At 52.8% G+C, this 26,807-nt stretch overlaps 1 protein-coding gene across 1 annotated transcript in view; it reads right to left on the reverse strand.

The window, feature by feature from the left end:
• The window catches only part of LOC119970047 (endophilin-A1-like), a 182,860-nt gene that overhangs the window by 6,533 nt on the left and 149,520 nt on the right, over positions 1–26,807 (reverse strand). Inside the window, exons 3-5 of the mRNA XM_038803993.1 lie at positions 25,036–25,108; positions 21,096–21,239; positions 495–628 (exon numbers count right to left, since the gene is read on the reverse strand). Of these exons, the coding sequence (XP_038659921.1) occupies positions 495–628; positions 21,096–21,239; positions 25,036–25,108 (351 nt within the window). The remainder of the gene's footprint in view (positions 1–494; positions 629–21,095; positions 21,240–25,035; positions 25,109–26,807) is intronic.

Consider the following 26,807-nt stretch of genomic DNA (forward strand, 5'->3'; position numbering starts at 1 on the left):
CAGGGGTTTCCGGCCCCCCGCGGGGTTCCCAGGGGTTTCCCGACCCCCCACGGGGTTCCCAGGGGTTTCCCAGCCCCTCGCGGGGTTCCCAGGGGTTTCCCGACCCCCCGCGGGGTTCCCAGGGGTTTCCCGACCCCCTGCGGGGTTCCCAGGGGTTTCCCAGCAGCCTTTACGCCTTGTGCGATATACCCAAGTCCTGCAAGGCGTCAAAATCAGAATCCCACCCAAAAGGGGCGTGACCAAATGGGTGGGGATATACACGGAGGGGAGGGGAGGGGTGAGGAGGGGAGGGGAGATATGAGGTGGGGAGGGGAGATATGGGGAGGGGCGGGGAGGGGAGGGGATAAAGAGGCACGGAGGAATGAGGCAAGAAGGAGAGGAGGGGCAATGAGAGGATAGGAAGGGTGGGAGATGATGGAGGGGCAGGGAGAATGGGGAAAGCAGGGGGATGTGTGCCCAGATTCAGCACAAACAGCTTTCAGTTCCACCAATACCTGTATTTCTTTCAGGTCTTTATCATGAAGGTTCTGGAGAGGATCAATGAAGTTTTGTTTTACTTCCATATCGAGGGCATCTTTCACCTCCGCAAGCTGTTTCATCGCTTCGCCAGCATCCATCAGAGCGTGACCTGGAAGTAAGTTCATGGCAGTCTCTTCAAAAGGGAGCTTTGTAGATCTGCACGGCTATTCTCATCTCATCAGAAAAATTATTTTCATCAAGGTTTTTAAATCTTCATAAGCTAGCATTTCATAACGAAAATCCAGTTAAATCACGACAGAATAAATTCATTTCAATGAAATAGACATTAACAATATATAAATATTGATATTGACACAATGCTTCTAAAACAGAAAACAAAGGATCAGGAAATAGATGGAAATTTATACAAAGCAGCAGATTGGCCAAACGTTTGCTGCGTTTCGATGTGGATATTTCTGATCATTTGCACAGCAAACATATTGGAGTTGATTGTTTCATGTGTGTGGAATATTGTATGTTATAGCATATTATATGTGTGTTATATGTGTATTACTGTATGTTACTATGTTATTGTATGTTATTGTGTGTTACTGTATGTTACTGTATGTTATTGTATGTTATTGTGTGTTACTGTATGTTACTGTATGTTATTGTATGTTATTGTGTGTTACTGTATGTTACTGTATGTTATTGTATGTTACTGTGTGTTATTGTATGTTACTGTATGTTACTGTATGTTATTGTATGTTACTGTGTGTTATTGTATGTTACTGTATGTTACTGTGTGTTATTGTATGTTACTGTATGTTACTGTATGTTATTGTATGTTACTGTGTGTTACTGTATGTTACTGTATGTTATTGTATGTTATTGTGTGTTACTGTATGTTACTGTATGTTATTGTATGTTACTGTGTGTTATTGTATGTTACTGTATGTTACTGTGTGTTATTGTATGTTACTGTATGTTAATTTTCCTTTGCTAATAGACTGTGTTGAACTCCGTTCCAGTATTGAACTCACACACGTTGGACTCCAGCTGACAAGCTCCACGAAGCATATTCTCAAGGTCACGGAAGGAGAGAAAAAAAGCACAAGGAGAAAGAACAATGGATCCTGTTATGTTGTTCCGACATTCAGAAATTTCCCCCTCTCTCTCTCCTATCCCACACTGTCAGCTGAGTTTGTTTACAGCTGGTAATCAAGTTAATAACATAGAACATACAACATACAGTGCAGAAGGAGGCCATTTGGCCCATCGAGTCTGCACCGACCCACTTAAGCCCTCACTTCCACCCTATCCCCGTAACCCAATAACCCCATCTAACCTTTTTGGTCACTAAGGGCAATTTATCATGTCCAATCCACCTAACCTGCACGTCTTTGGACTGTGGGAGGAAACCGGAGCACCCGGAGGAAACCCAGGCAGACACGGGGAGAACGTGCAGACTCCACACAGACAGTTAATGTTACATCTACTGTAGTAATGTAATCTAATTTAATGTTACAATGAGAACCAACTGATAATTTTCAATCATTCCGAAAGCTGGGGCTCGATTCCCCACCAGCCACTGGTAGCCGAGTTCCCGACGGGGCAGAGAATCCAGCGATGGGGGGAAATTGGGATTGCCTCGTGCCAGCGGGACGATATAAATCGGTTACATTGACCCATTTGCATCCTATTAGCAGACTGGGCACCAGATCCTGCGTACATCCGGCGATATGGGTTGGGATTTACGTGGGAGTGGATTGGTCCAGGTATTTCCCAGCGTGGATCTCATGGTGGCTCAAGGGGGTAGGTCTTCAAGCCCCCTCCCCCCACAATGCAAATCCTGTCCACCCCACCGCCACTGGACACCCCCACCAGACACCCCCATAACACAGCTCCACACCAGAGACCCCCACCAGAACTACCTGAATCGTTTAATTTCATTTCCCTTCACGCTTGAATGGATCTTGAGTAGCCTGCTGTGAAACTAATGGCAATGTTTATAAACATCCAGCTATGATTGACAGCTCTTGAACACATCAAAAGCAGTAAAGTGCTCTCAATCCCCTTTATTCTCTGTCAATCACAGCCTAGTATCAGTAATTTCCCATTGATGTGAATGAAAACCTTGCAGATCAAAGATCTGAGGGGGTTTGAACCCCAGAGATGTGATTTCCATTTTCTATGAATTTATAGCTGCTGCTTTCTCTTCCTGAGGCAGCAGGTGTAAGGCACAGGTGAGTTTTTAAGCAGGGATTATTTTCCCACTGTCTCCCTCTGGCTTCCAGGCAGGAAGCTCGGTTCTGGGAGTCTCTGGTGAGGGGCTCTGTTATGGGGGTCTCTTGTGAGGGGCTCTGTTTTGGGGTCTCTGATGTGAGGGGCTCTGTTATGGGGGTCTCTTGTGAGGGGCTCTGTTTTGGGGGTCTCTGATGTGGGGGCTCTGTTTTGGGGGGTCTCTGATGTGGGGGCTCGGTTATGGGGGTCTCTGGTGAGGGGCTGTGTTTTTGGGGTCTCTGATGTGAGGGGCTGTGTTTTGGGGGTCTCTGATGTGAGGGGCTGTGTTTTGGGGGTCTCTTGTGAGGGGCTCGGTTATGGGGGTCTCTTGTGAGGGGCTCGGTTATGGGGGTCTCTGATGTGAGGGGCTGTGTTTTGGGGGTCTCTGATGTGAGGGGCTCTGTTATGGGGGTCTCTGATGTGAGGGGCTCGGTTATGGGGGTCTCTGATGTGAGGGGCTCGGTTATGGGGGTCTCTGATGTGAGGGGCTCTGTTATGGGGGTCTCTGGTGGAAGTCTTTGTTATTGGTGTCTCTGGTGGGGTTGGTGGAGGTGTCAGGTCACCGTCGTACTGTGTGGTTGGGGAGGGGGGGGGGGTGAACCAATGAATCCCGTGGTGGAGGGCCGGAATTATGATTAAGGGGGGGGGGCGGACCCAGGCGCTGAATCTCGCTATCCAGCAACTCGCTCAAAATGGTGGCCCGAGAGTGGGATTGGCCAGGGAAATCTTCGCAATCTGTACAGCAGGCGATAGGGAATCGCTCCTGGGGGCCGCTCCCAACGTAAATCAGCGGCAATTGATCTCCGGCGGGAGCCTCCCAAACAGATAATCCTGCCCCTGAATTTGTGACAAGATCCCACTACACTCCACACCCCGCCACACAGGGAAATGCCGAGGATTCAGATCACTGACTGTATTTCTAATCCAGCCTGGCTGCCTCTCACAATGAAGATTATATTTGTGTGTGTTTTACTGAAATGCATGAGGTTAGAGAATCCAGTTATGATTGTGCAGTGATGACAAATACTAAATTGGAATAATCAACGTTTTAAAAGAAAGTTCATGTAAAATGAAACAATGATAATTCAACAATATTTTGCATTTGTATAGCGTCTTTAGTGTAGTAAAACATTTAAAATCTTATACAGCAGGTTGTAAAGAGGACTTTAAATAGAGAAAGCTACAGAAGCAGAGGTTTGATAATAATGATTCTGCAGATGTTGAGTTCCCAATCCTGGCCCTGCCATCGGGGGCGGAATGAGGAAAGATCATGGTGCTTCTCCAGAGGGAGATGAACACCGAGTGAGGCAGTCATCCAGACTCCTCTCATCCGTTATTCGCAACTCTCATTGGATGGGGCTCAGAGAGAGAGAGTCACCTCTTTCCTTATTTTTGGCCAGAGATAGGGAGCCGTGCGGGAATGAGGAAGGTAACCCCTCTCCTGAAAGAGTTTCTCAGAAGAGTTTGGGGCCTTGGAAACCGCAGACAGTCGACAGTTCACACAATTTTAATGGCAAAAGAACTAAATGGAGGATATTGAAAATTACCCAGACAGTAACTTCTACTTTACTCCTGGAATTCTCCGCCTAAAGGCAGATCTGAATCACCCCACCATGACCTCCACCACTGGTCCAAAGTCCACCCTGGCCTGAACAGAGGTCAAACCCCAATGCTGTCGGCTCTCATTTGATCTAATTGGCTGTCCAGCAAACTGAGCCAGGCAGCCCCCCAAGGGGTCTGAGTTGTGGCAATGTACACTCGGATATGTAGGTGGCAGGCTGGGGCTATGGACCATGAGGGTAGAGACTCACTTTCTCTCTGTCACACTGCATCCAGGAATCGCTCCTGCCCTTCCCACCTGACAATGGTGAATGTTGGACAGAGTTACAGATTGACCCTCCACCTGGCTTGGCCATCAGGTCCTAAAGTGGGACTTCAACCTGGAGATTGTGGCTCAGAGGCAAGGGGCGGGATACTCTGAGCCCCTCACCGGGCCGGAGAATCACCGCGTCACGCCACCCCGACACCGGCACGCTATTCTCCGAGGTGCGGAGAATCGCGCCATTTGCGCCGGAGCGTTTGCCGCGGCGCCGGTCGTGGGCCGCTGTACGCAGCTGGGCCGCCGATTCTCCAGCCTTGATGGGCCGCGCGGCCGCACAGAATCGGCAGAGTCCCGCCGGCGCCGTCCACACCTGCACGCAGCCGGTGGGAACGCTGCGCGCAGGGTCAGGGGGGCGGCCTGTCGGGGGGAGGGGCTCCTTCACCGGGGGGGCCTCCGATGGGGTCTGGCCCGCGATCAGGGCCCACCGATCGGCGGGCCAGCCTCTCCAGCCCCGGCCCTATTTTGTTACGTGGCCGGCCCCTGAACCCCCCGCACCATGTTGCGTCGGGGCCGGCGCATTGAGGAAGTGCCCTGCGCATGCGCGGGTTGGCACGGCGCCCAGTTGGCACTAGGAAGGGAGGCTGGGGCGGTGTGAACCACTCCAGCGCTGAGCTGGCCCCCTCGGTAGTGCCCGCGCCCGTTCTGCGCCGTGGTGAAACGTGACGGCGTTCACGACGGCGCGGGCACTCTGCCTCCAATTTGGAGAATCCCTGCCCAAGGTGACTGCGCACTGCCCCACCAGCCCTCCTCATCAATCACTCCACCCAGTAATTTAATAATCAATTCAGTGAATTATCAAAGAATTTCACATCAGATAATTATTCAAGCAGAGAATTCTCATGACACAGGATACAGAATATCCAACAGATTCTACATTACAGATCATAATATAACTGCTTTCTAAATCAGTATAATCAGTATTGATGTTCATATGGAGAATACAGCACATTGCATTTAGTGCTGTGACAGTTAATTGCAATGTTTCCATTTTGTTCGTCGTAAATGAGGGATTCTGGGCATCTGGCTTATCCAGAACAAAATATTATTTAATTGCAAGCTCCTTCGTAGTTGGAACAGCAAAAATAACTGATTCACTGGCAGTAATATCGAATGATATTTTTTAATTTTCTCTCTGTCTCCTTGCTTATTCCTGTCTTGTAATAGATGCACCAGAACACTGTGCATTCTGTGGTGGACAGAATTATAGTCTGTGTTCGGTGTGTCTGCAAGAGGCGTGTGTTTTATTACCCGGAGAGTGACAGTGTTACTGAAATCATGCCAACCGCCAGTTTCTGTGCATTCAAAAATAAAGAAGGTTATTTATTGGCCGGGATACTCTGTTCCAGGTCCGAAGTGCTCTCACCAGCGGATGATCGGGATGGTGTCCCACTGGCGCTGGAGGTGTCACCGGCACGGGATTCTAATAATAATAATCACTTTTTATTGTCACAAGTATGAAGTTACTGTGAAAAGCCCCTAGTCGCCACATTCCGGCGCCTGTTCAGGTAAGCTGGTCGGGGAATGGAACCCACGCTGCTGGCCTTGTTCTGTATCACAAACCAGCTGTTTAGCCCACTGAGCTAAAGCAGCCCTTATAACTAAACCATCCCTTCTCATGGCTTAACTACGCAATAATATGCATAGCGCCACAAATAGATAGATAGATAGAGAAATACAGCACAGAACAGGCCGTTCGGCCCACCATGTTGTGCCGAACTTTTGTCCTAGGTTAATCATAGAATTTTGGACACGAAGGGCAATTTATCATGGCCAATCCACCCAACCTGCACATCTTTGGACTTTGGGAGGAAACCGGAGTACCCGGAGGAAACCCACGCACACATGGGGAGGATGTGCAGACTCCACACAGACAGTGACCCAAGCCGAAATCGAACCTGGGACCCTGGAGCTGTGAAGCAATTGTGCTATCTACAATGCTACCGTGCTGCCCTTAAAAATAAATTAATCTACACTCCATTATTCTACCCTAATCCATGTACCTATCTAATAGCTGCTTGAAGGTCCCTAACGTTTCCGACTCAACTACTTCCACAGGCAGTGCATTCCATGCCCCCACTACTCTCTGGGTAAAGAACCTACCTCTGACATCCCCCCTATATCTTCCACCATTTATCTTAAATTTATGTCCCCTTGTAATGGTGTGTTCCACCCGGGTAAAAAGTCTCTGACTGTCTACTCTATCTATTCCCCTGATCATCTTATAAACCTCTATCAAGTCGCCCCTCATCCTCCGTTCTAATGAGAAAAGGCCTAGCACCCTCAACCTTTCCTCGTAAGACCTACTCTCCATTCCAGGCAACATCCTGGTAAATCTCCTTTGTACCTTTTCCAAAGCTTCCACATCCTTCCTAAAATGAGGCGACCAGAACTGCACTCAGTACTCCAAATGTGGCCTGACCAAGGTTCTGTACAGCTGCATCATCACCTCTCGGCTCTTAAATTCAATCCCTCTGCTAATGAACGCTAGCACACCATAGGCCTTCTTCACAGCTCTATCCACCTGAGCGGCAACTTTCAAAGATCTATGAACATGGACCCCAAGATCTCTCTGCTCCACCACATTGCCAAGAACCCTACCGTTAACCCTGTATTCCGCATTCATATTTGTCCTTCCAAAATGGACAACTTCACACTTGTCAGGGTTAAACTCCATCTGCCACTTCTCAGCCCAGCTCTGCATCCTATCTATGTCTCTTTGAAGCCGACAACAGCCCTCCTCACTATCCACAACTCCATCAATCTTCGTATCATCTGCAAATTTACTGACCCACCCTTCAACTCCCTTATCCAAGTCGTTAATGAAAATCACAAACAGCAGAGGACCCAGAACTGATCCCTGCGGTACGCCACTGGTAACTGGGCTCCAGGCTGAATATTTGCCATCCATCCACCACCACTCTCTGTCTTCTATCGGTGAGCCAACTGGCCAAATTTCCCACTATCCATGCCTCCTTACTTTCTGCACAAGCCTACAATGGGGAACCTTATCAAATGCCTTACTAAAATCCATGTACACTACATCCACTGCTTTACCTTCATCCACATGCTTGGTCACCTCCTCAAAGAAGTCAATAAGACTTGTAAGGCAAGACCTACCCCTCACAAATCTGTGCTGACTATCCCTAATCAAGCAGTGTCTTTCCAGATGCTCAGAAATCCTATCCCTCAGTACCCTTTCCATTACTTTGCCTACCACCGAAGTAAGACTAACTGGCCTGTAATTCCCAGGGTTATCCCTATTCCCTTTTTTGAACAGGGGCACGACATTCGCCACTCTCCAATCCCCTGGTACCGCCCCTGTTGACAGCGAGGATGAAAAGATCATTGCCAACGGCTCTGCAATTTCATTTCTTGCTTCCCATAGAATCCTTGGATATATCCCGTCAGGCCCGGGGTACTTGTCTATCCTCAAGTTTTTTCAAAACGCCCAACACATCTTCCTTCCTAACAAGTATCTGCTCGAGCTTACCAGTCTGTTTCACACTGGCCTCTCCAACAATATGGCCCCTCTCGTTTGTAAATACTGAAGAAAAATACTTGTTCAAGACCTCTCCTTTCTCTTCAGACTCAATACACAACCTCCCGCTACTGTCCTTGATCGGACCTACCCTCGCTCTAGTCATTCTCATATTTCTCACATATGTGTAAAAGGCCTTGGGGCTTTCCTTGATCCTACCTGCCAAAGATTTTTTCATGCCCTCTCTTAGCTCTCCTAATCCCTTTCTTCAGTTCCCTCCTGGCTATCGTGTATCCCTCCAGCGCCCTGTCTGAACCTTGTTTCTTCAGCCTTACATAAGTCTCCTTCTTCCTCTTAACAAGACATTCAACCTCTCTTGTCAACCATGGTTCCCTCACTCGACCATCTCTTCCCTGCTTGACAGGGACATACATATCAAAAACACGCAGTACCTGTTCCTTGAACAAGTTCCACATTTCACTTGTGTCCTTCCCTGACAGCCTATGTTCCCAACTTCTGCACTTCATTTCTTGTCTGACAGCATTGTATTTACCCTTCCCCCAATTGTAAACCTTGCCCTGTTGCACGCACCTATCCCTCTCCATTACTAAAGTGAAAGTCACAGAATTGTGGTCACTACCTCCAAAATGCTCCCCCACTAACAAATCTATCACTTGCCCTGGTTCATTACCAAGTACCAAATCCAATATGGCCTCCCCTCTGGTCAGACAATCTACGTACTGTGTTAGAAAAGCTTCCTGGACACACTGCACAAACACTACCCCATCCAAACTATTTGATCTAAAGAGTTTCCACTCAATGTTTGGGAAGTTGAAGTCACCCATGAATGCCGGATTCCCTGCAGCTACTGGAGTGGCGCCGCCATTTTGTACAGATTTCAGCGTCCAGATACAGGCCCCCTCACCCCCACACGCAAATGTTGAGCCCCCTGCTGACACAGAATATCAGGTCACCCCCTCCTACACCATGTTCACATGAGGGTGATCTGACCCCATGTTGAGAAGGGCAGCGTGGTAGCACAGTGGTTAGCACAGTGGATTCACAGTGCCAGGGTCCCAGGTTCGATTCCCGACTTGGGTCACTGTCTGTGCAGTGGAGGTTGGATGTGGCATTGTTGGTGGACATGGAGGCGTGCGAGAGGATAGCAGCGGCTATGGGAATGTGGAGCTTAATAAGAGCGAGGAGATCTGACCTTCCACGTTGTGAGAGGCGTTAAAGGCAGTGATTAGAGGGAGTTGATCTTGATTAAGGCACAGAAAGAGAAGGCTGAAAGAATGGAGAGACGGAGGTTGGTGGAGGTTATTCTGATGGTGGACCAGCAGTACACAGCTACTTCAAAGGAGGAGGAAGCTCCAGGTGGAGTTTGAATTGGTATCAATGGAGAAAGCAGTTGGCCAGTTACGTTGGGTACGAGGGCCGCTCTACGAAGATGGGGCCAAGGCCAATAGGTTGCTGGTGCATCAGTTGAGATGGCAGGTGTGGAGTGGTTTCTGAACTTGGAGTGGTAAATGGGGGGTTAGCAATGTTAGAGTCCCAGAGGAGGATTCGGACATGAAACGGTTCTTGAATGGGTTAGACTTCCCCGGTGGTGGAGGAGGAGAAAGTGCAGGAGCTGGGAGGGTTCCCCTTGATCGGGAGGCTCTGCTTCGGCTCGAGGCTCCGCTTGGTCTGGAGAAAGTTGTGAAGTGCAGTCTGGGAAGGTCCCGGGAGCGGACAGATTCCCAGCGGAATTTTAGAAAAGATTTGCGACAGAGCTGGGGCTTCATCTAATGGAAATGTTTAATGATTTGTTAGCCCAGGAGAGTTGCCAACCACATTGGCACATGTTTCTATCCCTCTAATCCTGAAAAAGGATAAAGATCCAGAGGAGTGAGAGTCTTACCGGGCCATGTCGCTATTGAATGCCAAGGTGCAGGCCATACACTTGGAGGAATTGCTGCTGGGGGTAGCAACTGAGGATCAGACGGTTTGTGAAGGGCCGACAATATGAGGAGACTATCGAATGTGGCAATGTCGCCCCCATCAGGTTTGGAGCCGGAGGTAATAATCTCCATGGATGCGAAGAAAGCATTCGACCGGGTAGAATGGGAGTATCTCTGGATACTAAGACGGTTCGGGTTTGGACCCAGGTTTATTTCTTGGATCAGACTATTGGCCCCCACTGCGAGTGTCCATACCAACGCATTTTCAGGGCACTTTTGATTATATATGGGAACAAGGCAGGGATGTCCACTTTTTATGTTGGCAATTAAACCGATGGCTATTGCACTGAAATCATTGAAGGAGTGGAGGGTTTACAGAGGGGAGGTATGGAGCACCGAGTGTCCCTGTACGTGGACGATTTGCTGTTGTCTGTAACAGACCCCTCTCCAGTCCAGAAAGGATTGTGGAGGTGTTAAGTAAGTTTGGCTCCTTTTCGGGGGGAAAAGTGAGGTGTTTCTGGTGAGCCCTCGGGGTCAGGGAGGTCTGGAGAAGCTGCCTTATCGGCTGGCTAGCTGGAGTGCCAGGTATTTGGGATGTAGGTGGATCACGACTGGGATTTGTTGCATTAGTTGGATTTGGCCAGCTTAGTAGAAGGGGCGAAGGGAGATGTGAAGAGGTGGGATGAGCTGCTGCTATAGATGGCAGGGCGGGTTCAAATGGTGAAAATGACAGTCCTCCCAAATTTCATATTTATTTTCCAGAGCCTCCGGATGTTATTACCCAAATCCTTCTTTGGGAAAATTAATAAGCTGATTTTGGCCTTTGGGCAGGCAAGGCACCTCGGGTTAGCCGGAGGGTGGGTAAGTGCAATGGGGGGGACCAGCAACCGGTCCAGGTGACATTATGTGTGGGTGTCAGAGGTACAGTGAGAGGGGGACCCTTCCCCGGCTGGATGTGTGTAGGTTAGCTGTGGGAAGGGGGGTGGGGGTTGGCAATGGGGTAATGGAGGATCCCGGAGAGGGAACCACCGCTGTTTGTCCGTCTCACACCCTCTCCCAGTTCCTTCCAGATATTAATCGGTATGGACAATATTTTGGACCCATTGGAACTTTGCGGAAAAAGGTGACAGAGGCGTCATGCTGGTTGTGGTGAAGGATTTTTAATGTATCAGATAAGTGTCCACCACTGCCCGACTCTCCCAATGGTACAGCCCCACTCTCCCCACCCTCCCCACCACCCCATCGCACCCCCTCCCCCACTCTCCCCACCACCCCATCGCACCCCCACCCCACCCCCACTCCTCCACCCAACCCCATCACACCCCCACCCCAAACCCCACCCCTCCCCCCAACCCCCATCATACCCCCACCCCCCAACCCCCCACTCCTCCCCCAACCCCCATCACACCCCCACCCGAAGCCCCACTCCTCCCCCAACCCCCATCACACCCCCACCCGAAGCCCCACTCCTCCCCCCAACTCCCATCACACCCCCACCCCAACCCCCACTCCTCCCCAACCCCCATCACACCCCACCCGAAGCCCCACTCCTCCCCCAACCCCCCATCGCACCCCCACCCCAACCCCCACTCCTCCTCCCAACCCCCATCACTACCCCCACCCCAACCCCCACCCCTCCCCCCAACCCCCATCACACCCCCACCCCAACCCCCACTCCTCCCCCAACCCCATCACACCCCCACCCCAACCCCCACTCCTCCCCCAACCCCATCACACCCCACCCCCAACCCCCACTCCTCCCCCCAACCCCCATCACACCCCACCCCAACCCCCATCACACCCCCCCCCAACCCCCATCACAACCCCCACCCCAACCCCCACTCCTCCCCCCCACCCCCATCGCACCCCCACCCCACCCCCACTCCTCCCCCCAACCCCATCTCACCCCCACCCCAACCCCCACTCCTCCCCAACCCCCATCACACCCCCACCCCAACCCCCACTCCTCTCCCCAACCCCCATCACACCCCCACCCCAACCCCCACTCCTCCCCCCACCCCCATCACACCCCCACCCAACCCCCACTCCTCCCCCAACCCCATCACACACCCCACCCCAACCCCCACTCCTCCCCCAACCCCATCACACCCCCACCCCACCCCCCACTCCTCCCCCAACCCCATCACACCCCCACCCCAACCCCCACTCCTCCCCCCAACCCCCATCACACCCCCACCCCAACCCCCACTCCTCTCCCCAACCCCCATCACACACCCCACCCCAACCCCCACGTCCTCCCCCCAACCCCCATCACAACCCCCACCCCAACCCCCACTCCTCCCCCCAACCCCATCACACCCCCACCCCAACCCCCACTCCTCCCCCCAACCCCATCCCCCACTCCTCCCCCCAACCCCATCACACCCCCACCCCAACCCCCACTCCTCCCCCCACCCCCATCACACCCCCACCCCAACCCCCATCACACCCCACCCCAACCCCCATCACACCCCCACCCCAACCCCCACTCCTCCCCCCAACCCCCATCACACCCCCACCCCAACCCCCACTCCTCCCCCCAACCCCATCTCACCCCCACCCCAACCCCACTCCTCCCAACCCCCATCACACCCCCACCCCAACCCCCACTCCTCTCCCCAACCCCCATCACACACCCCCACCCAACCCCCACTCCGCCCCCAACCCCCATCACACCCCCACCCCAACCCCCACTCCTCCCCCAACCCCCATCACACCCCCACCCCAACCCCCACTCCTCCCCCAACCCCATCACACCCCCACCCCAACCCCCACTCCTCCCCCAACCCCATCACACCCCACCCCAACCCCCACTCCTCCCCCCAACCCCATCACACCCCCACCCCAACCCCCACTCCTCTCCCCAACCCCCATCACAACCCCCACCCCAACCCCACTCCTCTCCCCCCCCCCCCATCACACCCCCACCCCAACCCCCCCTCCTCTCCCCCCACCCCCATCACACCCCCACCCCAACCCCCACTCCTCCCCCCAACCCCCATCACACCCCCACCCCAACCCCCATCACACCCCACCCAACCCCCATCACACCCCCACCCCAACCCCCACTCCTCCCCCCAACCCCCATCGCAACCCCCACCCCACCCCCACTCCTCCCCCCAACCCCATCTCACCCCCACCCCAACCCCCACTCCTCCCCAACCCCCATCACACCCCCACCCCCACCCCCACTCCTCCCCCCAACCCCCATCACACCCCCACCCCAACCCCCACTCCTCCCCCAACCCCCATCACACCCCACCCCAACCCCCACTCCTCCCCCAACCCCATCACACCCCACCCCAACCCCCACTCCTCCCCCAACCCCGATCACACCCCCACCCCAACCCCCACTCCTCCCCCAACCCCCATCACACCCCCACCCCAACCCCCATCACACCCCCACCCCAACCCCACTCCTCCCCAACCCCCACTCCTCCCCAACCCCCATCACACCCCCACCCCAACTCCCACTCCTCCCCCAACCCCGATCACACCCCCACCCCAACCCCCACTCCTCCCCCATCCCCATCACACCCCCACCCCAACCCCCACTCCTCCCCCAACCCCCATCACACCCCACCCCAACCCCCACTCCTCCCCAACCCCATCACACCCCCACCCCAACTCCCACTCCTCCCCCCAACCCCCATCACACCCCCACCCCAACCCCCATCACACCCCAACCCCAACTCCTCCCCCAACCCCCATCATACCCCAACCCCAACTCCTCCCCCAACCCCATCACACCCCCACCCCAACCCCCATCACACCCCGACCCCAACCCCCACTCTCCCCACCACCCCACCCCAACTCCTCCCCCAACCCCATCGCACCCCCACCCCAACCCCCATTCCTCCCCCAACCCCCATCGCACCCCCACCCCAACCCCCTCTCTCCCCACCACCCCATCGCACCCCCACCCCAACCCCCATCACACCCCCACCCCAACCCCCACTCTCCCCACCACCCCATCACACCCCCACCCCAACCCTAGACGCACACTCCTCCCCCCAAGCCCCATCACACCCCAACCCCCATTCCTCCCCCAACCCCCATCGCACCCCCACCCCAACCCCCTCTCTCCCCACCACCCCCATCGCACCCCCACCCCAACCCCCATCACACCCCCACCCCAACCCCCACTCTCCCCACCACCCCATCACACCCCCACCCCAACCCTAGACGCACACTCCTCCCCCCAAGCCCCATCACACCCCAACCCCCACTCCTCCCCCAACCCCATCGCACCCCCACCCCAACCCCCACTCCTCCCCCAACCCCCATCACACCCCCACCCCAACCCTAGACGCACACTCCTCCCCCTAAGCCCCATCACACCCCAACCCCCACTCCTCCCCCAACCCCCATTGCACACCCACCCCAACCCCCACTCTCCCCACCACCCCATCACACCCCAACCCCAACTCTCCCCACCACCCCATCGCACCCCCCCCCCCCCCCCCCCCAGTGTCCTCTCAGTGATCCTAGACCTGCTTAGCCTTCCGTGTTCTATCGTTCTGTCTAGGTGTGTCCTCAGGTTGCACATCTGAGGTGGAGGCAGCCTGCTGCTTACCACAGTCCCTGGCCTTCGATGCCCCTGACGGGCATCCTCTGGGGGCTCTGTGGCCAGAGGGTTCTGTCGAACTTGACAACAGCACATGCTGCACCGTGCTGCACTGTACCAGGAGCCGACTTCGACACGCGGCCTCATCAGAGGGCTGGTCTCAGGGGAGCTGGTGGTCACCGTTGTCACTCCATTGGATGGGTCTGGGGTGGCACTCAGCGCCCCCTCCTCCTGCTCGGTGCCCATTGGGCCCTGGGATTCACCTCAGGACGGAGGGGCAGCTGGTTCAAGCCCCGGCTGCCCCTGCATCATCTGGCACTGCCAGCCCTGGCAGCTCCCCATTGTCTGCATCATTGTGCCCACGTCCTCGGCAATACTCCTCAGTGATTGGGCCATGCACGCAGCACCTGAGCAATGTCCACCTGAGAGCAGGACATGTCCTGCAGAACCACATCAAGGTTGGCCTGGCACTGGGTCAGATTCCCCAGCGAGGCGGACATTCTGTCGCGAGCCTCAGCCATGGCCGTCACCGACTGTGCGACGCCTTGGACACCTTCACTCGTGCTGCCGACATCGTGCACCAGACTCTCCACTACGGTCACCACCCGAGCAGTGTCGGCCTCGGTGCCACACATTGTTGGCGCCATCGCCTGTGCCCGTAGCCTCTGGGACTCCTCCAATCGGCTGTGGGCCTGCTGAAGTGTCGCTGACACCTCCCTCTGAATCTCACGGGCGCACCCTAACGTCTCCATCAGCTCCGGGTAACCCTGGGCCATAGGCTCAGCAACAGGCTGGGACCCAGCTGGGTCCTGGGCTCCAACAGCCCTCCGACTGCTGTCCAGCCTGGGGGGGGTTCCTGCCTCCACCTGATGCACATCAGCAGCAGTTTGGTGCTCACCAGATTGTGCCCCAGAAACGTGTCACTACCGTTGTTCTCCGAGGTATTTGTCTCTGTGCTGGTGGAGGGTTGGGATGACAGCTGTGATGGTGTGCTTCCTCGGAGCTCTCCTCCGAGGTGTTCTCCTGGGAGGCAGGGGGCCGTCGGTTGGGGGTCGTGTGGAAGGATGGACATGTGTTCAGTGGGAGGGATGCGTCAGGCTGGAAGGCCTGTGTGATAACTCATGTGTGACAGTCCATCTGAATGGGGCCCAGGGGGTCCTCACCTCTGCGCCGTGCACCGATCTCCACATTGGTGACCGCTCTATCCTCGGCCACCCGGTAACCTCCAGGGCCCGTTCGTAGAAGGTCCGGCACCCCAGCGCCAGTCTGGGCCCTCTCCCAATGGTTATGGGACAACCTCTCCTGCGGAGACACAGAGAGGGCATCGTTGGCCGCACGCATAGTTCAACACGGGGAGGGGGGGTCTATGGGGGGTGGGTCCGTGTTGTAGAGATGCTCCAGGGATGAGTGTACTGTATAGAAATGTATTGAATAAACTGCTTTGCGAGAAAGAGATATCCTTCAGGAACGAGCTTGCACATTCTTGCCTGTATTAAACTACTGTTTAACCTCCCAGCATTTGGCAAAAAATTCTTGTTCTTTTCACAGTGCCCAATAAAATTGGACACTTTAAATTAAGAGTTAAATTAAATCAAACTAAAGCCAACCTCAGACGGGTTGCTGAGAATTCGAACTTGGCCAAACTTCGAATGCACTGAAACTCAGTCAAGCTGCCAGGACCTGTCTGGACCTGGCCCCATCAATTACCCGTTCAGAGACAGTTGGCTCTAGTCATGGATCAATTGTTTTGCATAGACAATGAACCAGGACATATGGACCCCCCCCCCCCCCCCCCGCCCCCCGATGTCCTGCCAGGTGGCCAGTACCTCTATTGGATGGTGCCACATCCACCCTGTGACCTCATCAGCTGGGGGCTCATCGGAGAATATTCTGGAAAGGCAGGGGGAGGGCTACAGACCCACAGACCTCCCAGCAGCGATGTCTCCATGCAGCAGAGACGGAAAGAGGCAGCGTTTGGGACCCAACTTCACAACGAAGAAGGACCCTGAGGAAATCGAAACTCAGCGAATTGGACCCACAGTGTGACTGGGTTCAACGGGTAGTATCACAATACATGGGACCATTGTTTGCCTCGTCAATAAAGACATCTGGGTAGAATGTTTGATTAATAGACTGGTCGAAAGTGTCTGAGATTTTCCAGGCACAACAACAGTCAAATCTTTACCCTGTTAAATCTGTTTTCATAAGATGCTAATCTGTTTCCAGACAGATCCAAATAAAAACTCAACACTTAATTCTTCGGAGGTCCAAACCGCCCCCCCCCCTCACCCGCCTCACTGCACCTTGATCACACCCAATGCCTCTAATTATCTAAACTCCGGGGAACCTTCTTACTATAAACAAAATTCCATTAGCCCTATTCAGGTAAATAATATATATGGTTGCAATGGATGATGATCTTATTTTTATGATGTTTTAATTGCACGCCTCCGGCCACAGAATCTGTATTTTAAACCAGGACTTTTAAACCATGACCCAGCAGTCGGATACACTCCCAAATCCAGCTTTCTAACCCTTCCTGCCCCAGATACAAACAATATAAATCTGAAAATCCTACTTTAATCACATCTGGGACTGGGTAGCTGGGCTTAACATGACTTTATAAACCCATTGAGTCCTATTATCACTTTGAGCCTTGATTCTTCAATCACTGTTGGGGTGAGTTCTGTACCCACTGTAGACAGTGGTCTTCTCAGGACAAGTTTCAATGACTTCTGGGTGGTTTGAAAACGAGACGGTGAACACAAAGCAACATGGAGCCTGGAAAGACATCAACTAAATACAGCAACTGAGTTCATATCAAACAGCCAGATACATCTTGGAAAGCGACAGCATTCAATGGCTCACCAGCTTCAATAAATCCATCAACAGTGGTTAACACTAGAGTCACAGGATCGGCAATGTCCCAAATACATTTGTCACATTCACTTCCCACACAATGCCCACCCACATTAAAATAACACAGCAATTGTGTCTGGGTGTGAATTTGTGTGAGTGAGTGTGTGAGAGAGAGAGCGAGAGACAGAGAGAGAGACTGAGAGAGAGAGACTAGATGTGTGTGTGTGTGTTAGTTATTCTGTGTGAGTGATTGGGTGTGTATGTAGGAGTGCTTGAGGGAGTGTGTGAGGGAGTGTGTGAGGGAGTGTGTGTGCTATGTGAACCTATGTGAGGGAGTCTGTGAGGGTGTGTGTGCGGGTGCGCGTGAGGGTGTGCATGAGGGTATGTGTGTGTGTGTGAGGGTGCCGTGTGAGGGTGTTTATGAGGGTGTGTGTGAGGGGATGTGAGGGGCGGTGTGTGGGTGTGTGTGAGGGGCTGTGTGAGAAGGTGTGTGTGTGGGTGTGTGTGAGGGGGGTGTGACGGTGTTTGTGAGGGGATGTGTGAGGCAGTGTGAGGGGTGTGTGAGGGTGTGAATGAGGGGGCTGTGAGGCTGTGTGTGGGGGGTGAAGGGTGTGTGGGGGGTGAGGGGTGTGTGAGGGGGTGTGTGAGCGGCTGTGTGAGAAGGTGTGTGTGTGGGTGTGTGTGAGGGTGCTGTGTGAGGGTGTTTATGAGGGTGTGTGTGAGGGGATGTGAGGGGCAGTGTGTGGGTGTGTGTGAGGGTGTGTGTGAGGGTGTGTATGAGGGTGCGTGTGAGGGGGTGTGACGGTGTTTGTGAGGGGTGTGTGAGGGGGTGAGTGAGGGGATGTGTGAGGCAGTGTGAGGGGTGTATGAGGGTGTGAATGAGGGGGCTGTGAGGCTGTGTGTGGGGGTGAGGGGTGTGTGAGGGGGGTGTGAGGGTGTGTGTGAAGGTGTGTGTGAGGGTGTGTGTGAGGGGGGGTGGGGGGGTGTGTGAGGATGTGTGTGAGGGTGTGTGTGAGGATGTGTGTGAGGGGGGTGTGACGGTGTTTGTGAGGGGTGTGTGAGGGGGTGAGTGAGGGGATGTGTGAGGCAGTGTGAGGGGTGTGTGAGGGTGTGAATGAGGGGGCTGTGAGGCTGTGTGTGAGGGTGAGGGGTGTGTGAGGGGGGGGTGAGGGTGTGTGTGAAGGTGTGTGTGAGGGTGTGTGTGAGGGGGGTATGGGGGGTGTGTGAGGATGTGTGTGAGGGTGTGTGTGAGGATGTGTGTGAGGATGTGTTGAAGGGGTGTGTGAGGGTGTGTGTGATGGGGTGTGTGTGAAGGGGTGTGCAAGGGGGTGAGTGAGGGTGTGTGTGAGGGTGTGTGTGAGGGGGTAGGTGAGGAGGTGTGCGAGGGGGTGTGCGAGGGGGTGTGTGAGGGGGTGTGTGGGGGGTAGGCGAGGGGGTGTGTGAGGGGGTGTGCGAGGGGGTGTGTGAGGGGGTGTGTGAGGGTGTGTGTGAGGGCGTGTGTGATGGTGTTTGTGAGGGGGTGTGTGAGGGTGTGAATGAGGGGGCTGTGAGGCTGTGTGTGGGGGTGAGGGGTGTGTGAGGGGGGTGTGAGGGTGTGTGTGAAGGTGTGTGTGAGGGTGTGTGTGAGGGGGGTGTGGGGGGGTGTGTGAGGATGTGTGTGAGGATGTGTTGAAGGTGTGTGTGAGGGTGTGTGTGAGGGGGGTGTGGGGGGTGTGTGAGGATGTGTGTGAGGATGTGTTGAAGGGGTGTGTGAGGGTGTGTGTGATGGGGTGTGTGTGAAGGGGTGTGCAAGGGGGTGAGTGAGGGTGTGTGTGAGGGTGTGTGTGAGGGGGTAGGTGAGGAGGTGTGCGAGGGGGTGTGCGAGGGGGTGTGTGAAGGGGTGTGTGAGGGCGTGTGTGAGGGGGTGTGTGAGGGCGTGTGTGAGGGTGTGTGTGAAGGGGTGTGCAAGGGCGTGTGTGAGGGTGTGTGTGTGAGGGTGTGTGTGAGGGGGTGTGTGAGGGGGTGTGTGAGGGGGTGTGCGAGGGGGTGTGTGAGGGTGTGTGTGAGGGGGTGTGTGGGGGGTAGGCGAGGGGGTGTGTGAGGGGGTGTGCGAGGGGGTGTGTGAGGGGGTGTGTGAGGGCGTGTGTGAGGGCGTGTGTGATGGTGTTTGTGAGGGGGTGTGTGAGGGTGTGAATGAGGGGGCTGTGAGGCTGTGTGTGGGGGTGAGGGGTGTGTGAGGGGGGTGTGAGGGTGTGTGTGAAGGTGTGTGTGAGGGTGTGTGTGAGGGGGGTGTGGGGGGGGGTGTGTGAGGATGTGTGTGAGGATGTGTTGAAGGGGTGTGTGAGGGTGTGTGTGATGGGGTGTGCGAGGGTGTGTGTGAGGATGTGTGTGAGGGGGTAGGCGAGGAGGTGTGCGAGGGGGTGTGTGAAGGGGTGTGTGAGGGCGTGTGTGAGGGGGTGTGTGAGGGCGTGTGTGAGGGCGTGTGTGAGGGTGTGTGTGAAGGGGTGTGCAAGGGGGTGTGTGAGGGGGTAGGCGAGGGGGTGTGCGAGGGGGTGTGTGAGGGTGTGTATGAGGGGGTGTGTGTAAGGGGGTGTGTGGGGGGTAGGCGAGGGGGTGTGTGGGGGTGTGTGAGGGGGTGTGTGAGGGTGTGTGTGAGGGCATGTGTGATGGTGTTTGTGAGGGGTGTGTGAGGGGGTGTGTGAAGGGGTGTGCGAGGGGGTGTGTGAGGGCGTGTGTGAGGGTGTGTGTGAGGGTGTGAGTGAGGGTGTGAGTGAGGGTGTGTGTGAGGGTGTGTGTGTGAGGGGGTGTGTGAGGGCGTGTGTGAGGGCGTGTGTGAGGGTGTGTGTGAGGGGGTGTGTGAGGGTGTGTGTGAGGGTGTGTGTGAGGTGGTGTGCGAGGTGGTGTGCCAGCAGGTGTGTGAGGGGATGTGTGAGGGAATGTGTGAGGGGGTGAGGGTGTGTGTGAGGGTGTGTGTGAGGGTGTGTGTGTGAGGGGGTGTGTGAGGGGTAGATGAGGAGGTGTGCAAGGAGGTGTGCGAGGGGGTGTGCGAGGGTGTGTGTGAGGGTGTGTGTGTGAGGGCGTGTGTGAGGGGGTGTGTGAGGGGTAGGTGAGGAGGTGTGCGAGGGGGTGTGTGAGGGGGTGTGCGAGGGTGTGTGTGAGGGTGTGTGCGAGGGTGTGTGAGGGTGTGTGTGAGGGTGTGTGTGAGGGTGTGTGAGAGGGTGTGTGAGGGTGTGTGTGAGGGTGTGTGTGTGAGGGTGTGTGTGAGGGTGTGTGAGAGGGTGTGTATGAGGGTGTGTGTGAGGGTGTGTGTGAGGGTGTGTGTGTGAGGGGGTGTGTGAGGGGGTGTGTGAGGGTGTGTGTGAGGGTGTGTGTGTGAGGGGGTGTGTGAGGGGGGTGTCAGGGGGTGTGTGAGGGGGTATGTGAGGGGGTGTGTGAGGATGTGTGTGTGAGGGGGTGTGTGAGGGTGTGTGTGAGGGGGTGTGTGAGAGGGTGTGTGTGAGGGTGTGTGTGAGGGTGTGTGTGAGGGTGTGTGTGAGGGGGTGTGTGAGGAGGTGTGTGAGGGTGTGTGTGAGGGTGTGTGTGAGGGGGTGTGTGAGGGTGTGTGTACACCTGTAACCCTGAATTATTGGATTAGCTCCGACTCACCAAAATTTGATTCATCGCCAAGTTCCTTTCCAAACTTGACCATGCTTTCCCCCAGCAGCCCCTCTGCCTGGGGGTAACCCGGCCCTTTGTCCTGCCCTCGAATCTTCGACATTGTGTTGATCATAGTCAGTTTCGCTCTGGAGGCTAAATACAGAAAACCACAGGTTTGTGCACTAATCATTGCACTTTCCTAACTCCTGACATTTCATTACAGGCACTCATCAAGTGAAATCATAAACATAGAGTCATATACTGAAGTATATCATGTAAATAAACAGGCATACAACATACTGAAGCATACCATGTAAATACACATGTATACAAACATGTACAAACACATACTTAAGTGTACCATGTAAATTCACACAGATACACACACGTACACACATACTGAAGTGTACCATGTAAATTCACATCTATATTCACATGGATACATACATACTAAAGTATACTATGTAAATAGAGAACAGAGACGATAATCTCCCCTGTTGTCACATCACATTTGCAGTTTCAACACAGCCCATCCCTTTCACTCACCGTCTGTCTGTTTCTTTGGGAATTGCTGCTTGATCATTGCCAGAAACTGTAGGTATGGTTATTTTGGGTCTTGTTCAATCTGATGTGAGTGGGGTTGGGGTATTCTGATGTGTACCTTCCAGTCATACGGTCCCCGCCCACTGATCAATGGCAGAAGCCGTTTCCTCCAATGGAATGGCTATGGGGTATACTGGTCTTGAGTTGTATATGGAGTCTGGCTGATGGAGGTGATGAGCACAACCATTTAGTATATGTGGGGCTGAAATGGAGTTAGTTGTGATTGGGTTTATTGGAAAAAGCAGGGGCAGTTTTAAGAGTTTATGCCAACATTGCTTATTTGTGTCTAGTTATTTGGTAAATTCAGTTATCTATTATCTGTCTGTAGATTTTGCCAATCTTACAGCAGAAAATGTTAAATGTGAAAAACAGCTAAACTGGGGGTTGCATTTTATGTGGCCCTGCCGTGCGTGTTTTCAGCCGGTGAGTGGGGTGCGGGGGGTGTTTGCGGTCGGGGGGGGAATGGGCAAGTGCCCAGACCACCACCTTCCCATCCATCCATGAGCTCACCCCCATAATACTGGGGGTGGGCGGGCACTGAAATAGACCATCTGCTCGTCTTATTTCAATAAATAACTTGGGGTCAATTGAGCTTGTTAACAAACCTCCTGGCCCAGACAATACACTGCCCACACCATACACCAGCTGGCATGGGCAGTGGGGCGAGTTGCAACTGGGCGGGGTTTGTAGATTTGGGAGAGGTCCCTCTAAGATAGAACACCTACATTCCTACCCTCGAGCTCCATAAAACACATCACCCCCCAAGTCCTCTGCTTCCTCCCTAAACTGCCCAAACCCACCCTAACAGGACCCTGGACTAACTTGGCTCTGGGAGCCAGGGGGCGGCTTCGTGAGTACCCGCTAATGCGCTCTTGGCATGCCCAGGACTGCGGGAGCTGTCAGCAAACCCTTCCTCCCCAGTGAGAGGTGAAGCCCCACTCTGCCCCAGTGTACCCCGTGTACGATGTGCTGTGACTGGGATGAAGCAGCTCCACAGTAACTTTGTTTCCTGGAGGAGTCTATCCGTCCAACCCCTTAGCAATTTGCTGCCCGAATCTGTACCAAGCCGTTCCTCCCACAGTGTTTCTTTATGCAGCACTCAAAATAATTTATTAAAAAGCCTTGAAAATTTAATTTGCATGAAAATAACATTTGTCTGATGAGGCGTTAGATGGTAGGATGTTTAATAAAACGTGTAATCGTGTTACACGCCTGTTGTATTTTTACTGCCTCACCTTTTGTAAAATAAAATGCTCAGTATTTTACATTTAAATCAGGAGGGATGTGGTACTTGACGACTCTTAAAGGCTAGAGTGCATCTAATGGAGGCAACAATAGCCCAGGAACAAAATCAGTTACCAGAATGGATTATCCTTGTTTTCTGGGCACATTTACTGAACTAATGGGCGCGATTTAACTGGAAAACAATCTGAGCAGGTTTTGGGTATGTTTAGTGGGGAGTCACCTCGCAGATCGGAGAACCATCTTATCTGGCTGCCTCAAACTCCCCTCCCCCCAAACCCCGTTTTCAACTCCCCCCTACCCCTCAACCTGGGAACACCCCCACTCCACCTGGCAAGGCCCCCCAGGCCCAATCCCTGGTAGTGTCAGCCCGGTACCCTGGCAGCCTGGCAGTGCCATGGTGCCCAGATGCCAGAGAAAGCGCCAGGGCGCCACCTTGCCCTGTCCCCAACCACCTGGGGGTCTCTAATGTCCTGGCAGATTCCCCAGGTGTCACCATGACTGGCCCACATTTGTGGAAACCAGTACTAAAGGGCTTCCTCGTGAGGCCTACCAGGTGAGGCCGTTAGGTCCCCATGAGCCTAATGGATCATTTAAATCTGCTGATCAGAGTCATGCCCAGTGAGGGCGAGATCCAGATCGTGACATCTCGCGAGACTCTGTCAAATCTCACAGGGCTTTTCATGCTTCACAAATCTCACACGAGGCCTCTCGCAAGATTTGATACCAAGTTGGGCGTGACAAGACCGTTTAATCGCACTCCCTACATCTCAATTGCGAGATTTGGATCGATATTCTCAAAAGTATGGGTGTCAGTACCTGCTGTGGTGATAGGAGAGCGGAAATTATCAGGCCTAAGCAGAATATAGAAAAGGCCCAACAACAATAACAACTGGTCTCTGCTCAAAGTGGGAGGATTGTTGCCTCGGGAGTGATCTCTCACAGGAGCGTGGGGTCTGTGAGCTCGCTTTTGTAGGTTTGCGGCTGTAACGTTGTCAGCAGAGCCATGGGAACCGCTGAAGAACTGTATCAGTGGACATTGTGTTGTTCCCATGCGGCCCAATAATTCTCATGTGAAAGCTAGGGCAGTTGATCATCCAAACCAAGCCCAATGGGAACTCCCCCGTTCGATATTCATTCTTCTCCCACTTCAAGATAGTAAAGCGTCTCTAACCTTTAGACCCTACCTCACGCTGAAACCCACCAGCGCTCGGATCTGCTTAATGAGCATTTATCAATGTTCAGTTCTCTCTTTCCCAAATTATTCCTTGCTGACCTAACTCTCTTCCTGGTTTTCCATCTCATTTCTATCAGGGATATACATACAGACACACCAGGCCTGATTGATTGGATAATGAAGCCATTCTGATCAGTTTATTTTTTTCCCCTTGAACCTACACGGTCCATCCATAGATATTGACCCTGATGTGAATCAAGATATAATTTAACTCATTCATCAACATTATGTCCTCTGAAATTTCTCTGCTTCCTTCCAAATAGATTTTGAATGTTTTCCGTATAAAACACAATTGAAACTCATTTGATTTCAGGATTCTAGACCATGTGGTATCAACGGAAGGCCCAGATTGGATGGAGGGGACTTACTTGTTGAAAGACTCATTCCCCTTTTATCATTATTCTTTCCCAGGACGTGGGTGCCGTTGACTGGGCCAGCATTGTTGCCCATCGCTAATTGCCCTCGAGACGGTGATGGTGAGCTGCCTTCTTGAACTTCTGCAGGAATCATTCCAGTGATCAGCAATAATGCTGCTTCTTGACGAGGAACCTGTGCTACCTTGTGCACAAAGCAGATCAAAGGTCTCCAATGTGAGGGATCCGTCAGAGGTCAGAGGGCACCGTTCAAAGTCTTGCCATGTAACACCGTTCGAATCAGCAAGTGGTAGTAAATTAGCATTAAGATTAAGAGGATTTAAATATCAGGAGTCTCTGTCATTTTAAAATCTTGTGTATTGCATTTGAAAACATGTTAAGATGCAGGGTTGAGGAGAGCAGAACCCATCCACAACAGCCGTCAGCTCGCACTAATCCAGAGGGAATGCTCAGTAATGTTCACACAACAAGCAGACATGTAGTGATAGGTTACCTGGATTGGGCTGGAGATATTCTGTCGTTTTGGTCATTATTTCCATCACCGTGCGGCTGGTAACATCCACCTTCTGTAAACCAGAAAAAATCAAATAAAGTGAGAGGCAGAATAATGACCCATCGCTCTCTGTCAGCAGCAGAGTATAACCACCTGTGTGACAGGACAACATGGACAGGGTCAAGGTCTCGCTTTGTCCTACAATCTCATGCATTCCAACATTAAGTTATTAAATCAGTCAAATGTAAAATTTCAGTCAAGTTACATTGGGCTGATTGGCAGAGAACGGTAACCAGGAGTAACTCAACAGGCAGGAAAACACACTTTGAACGTTAGTAGATTCTCATCTGAGACTGACGGTCAGGAACATTTCTGATCACAAATTGTTTTTGATTTCTCAACACCCACCTTCGCTGATCATCACATTTCTGGTGGCATTTTCTTTTTCCTTCACCCTCCCCCCCCCCCCCCCCCCCCCCCCCCTTCCTAAAGGGGTGGATTTATTTTGTGATGCATTGATCTGTTTCCATTCTCTGACCCCTCTCTCGCTGACCGGCCATATTCAATGAGTGGGCCTGGATTTTCGACGTGCCATCAGACAGTCTAACTCAGCCGAATCCAGTCCTCACCTGATGCCTCCGCATACGCGGTTCACAGAGGCCACAGGATCGTTACTGAAACACGGGCTGATTTTGGAGTGCTCACATTCGAGGGCATCAGACCTCATTTGCACATATGGCTTAGAATGTAGTCAACTTGTACCCATAAAGTACAATTGCAGCAATATGAACCTTTGGCATTTTGATAGCGGTGAATTATTCCCCTCGAAAACTCTGAATTATAACCCATGATCCCAAAAGAAAGGCATTTAGAAACATGGGGCAGTAAACTGAAGCCAGATGTTTCTGTTTTATCCCCAACTTGTGCCCTTTTCTGCACAGCTTCCCCATCAAGCCTATTCACTCATACACGGAGATTACATCTGTGGAGAACAAGAACTCTAAAAATACAAATCATCTTGTATCAAAGCATAACAGTCACCTTTCAAGATAACTACTTTTGTTTTCTAGTGCTTGAACATGTTTTTCTCAGAAGCTATTTCAAGCTGCAAACTATGCCGGCCCATGATCCAACTGCGATAATTCTAGATTAGACTGGCAGATGATGTCACTGCGGGTCAGAGGTTTCTGTGCTTTGTGTAGGCACAGTAGAGGGCAAATTTCAATTGGGAATTTACTAAACACTGAGATTGAGAATCCATTCTGTAATCTCACTGCCCCAATGTCCCACCTAACTCACACAAACCAGAAAGGAGCCAGGTTTCAGACTAGGTCTGTCTTACATTAGCTGCATTGGTGTAACTGTCATTGGCAGGTTAGTTTGAATCTGCTGTTTTTACTGGTGTGGGTAAATTGATTAGTTTGTTGCGGAGAAGGATTTCCCCGCTGTGTATTCTCTGTTGATCTACAGAGTTTTAAGTTGGCCGTTGAGACTGAATTTATAGATTTGCATTTGGCTTCACACAAACAGAATGTTGAGAAACCCAAACATCCTGACTGGATTCATCCCCAGCTTCCAGATCGAGCTGATGGAATATCAATTACTATCATCTCTGAAAGAAAAGAACATAATAATAACTGACCAGAAAGCAGACTAAAGAGAAAGCATTGTGCCCACACACGTTACTCAAACGTGGGAACAAGTTGACTTCACACCAGCTGCGTAATTATACAAGGGAAATGTCAGCGTTAATTCTAGTGTTTTTCACCGTG

The sequence above is a fragment of the Scyliorhinus canicula genome, chromosome 8, assembly GCF_902713615.1.
Source record: "Scyliorhinus canicula chromosome 8, sScyCan1.1, whole genome shotgun sequence".
Lineage (NCBI taxonomy): Eukaryota > Metazoa > Chordata > Chondrichthyes > Carcharhiniformes > Scyliorhinidae > Scyliorhinus > Scyliorhinus canicula.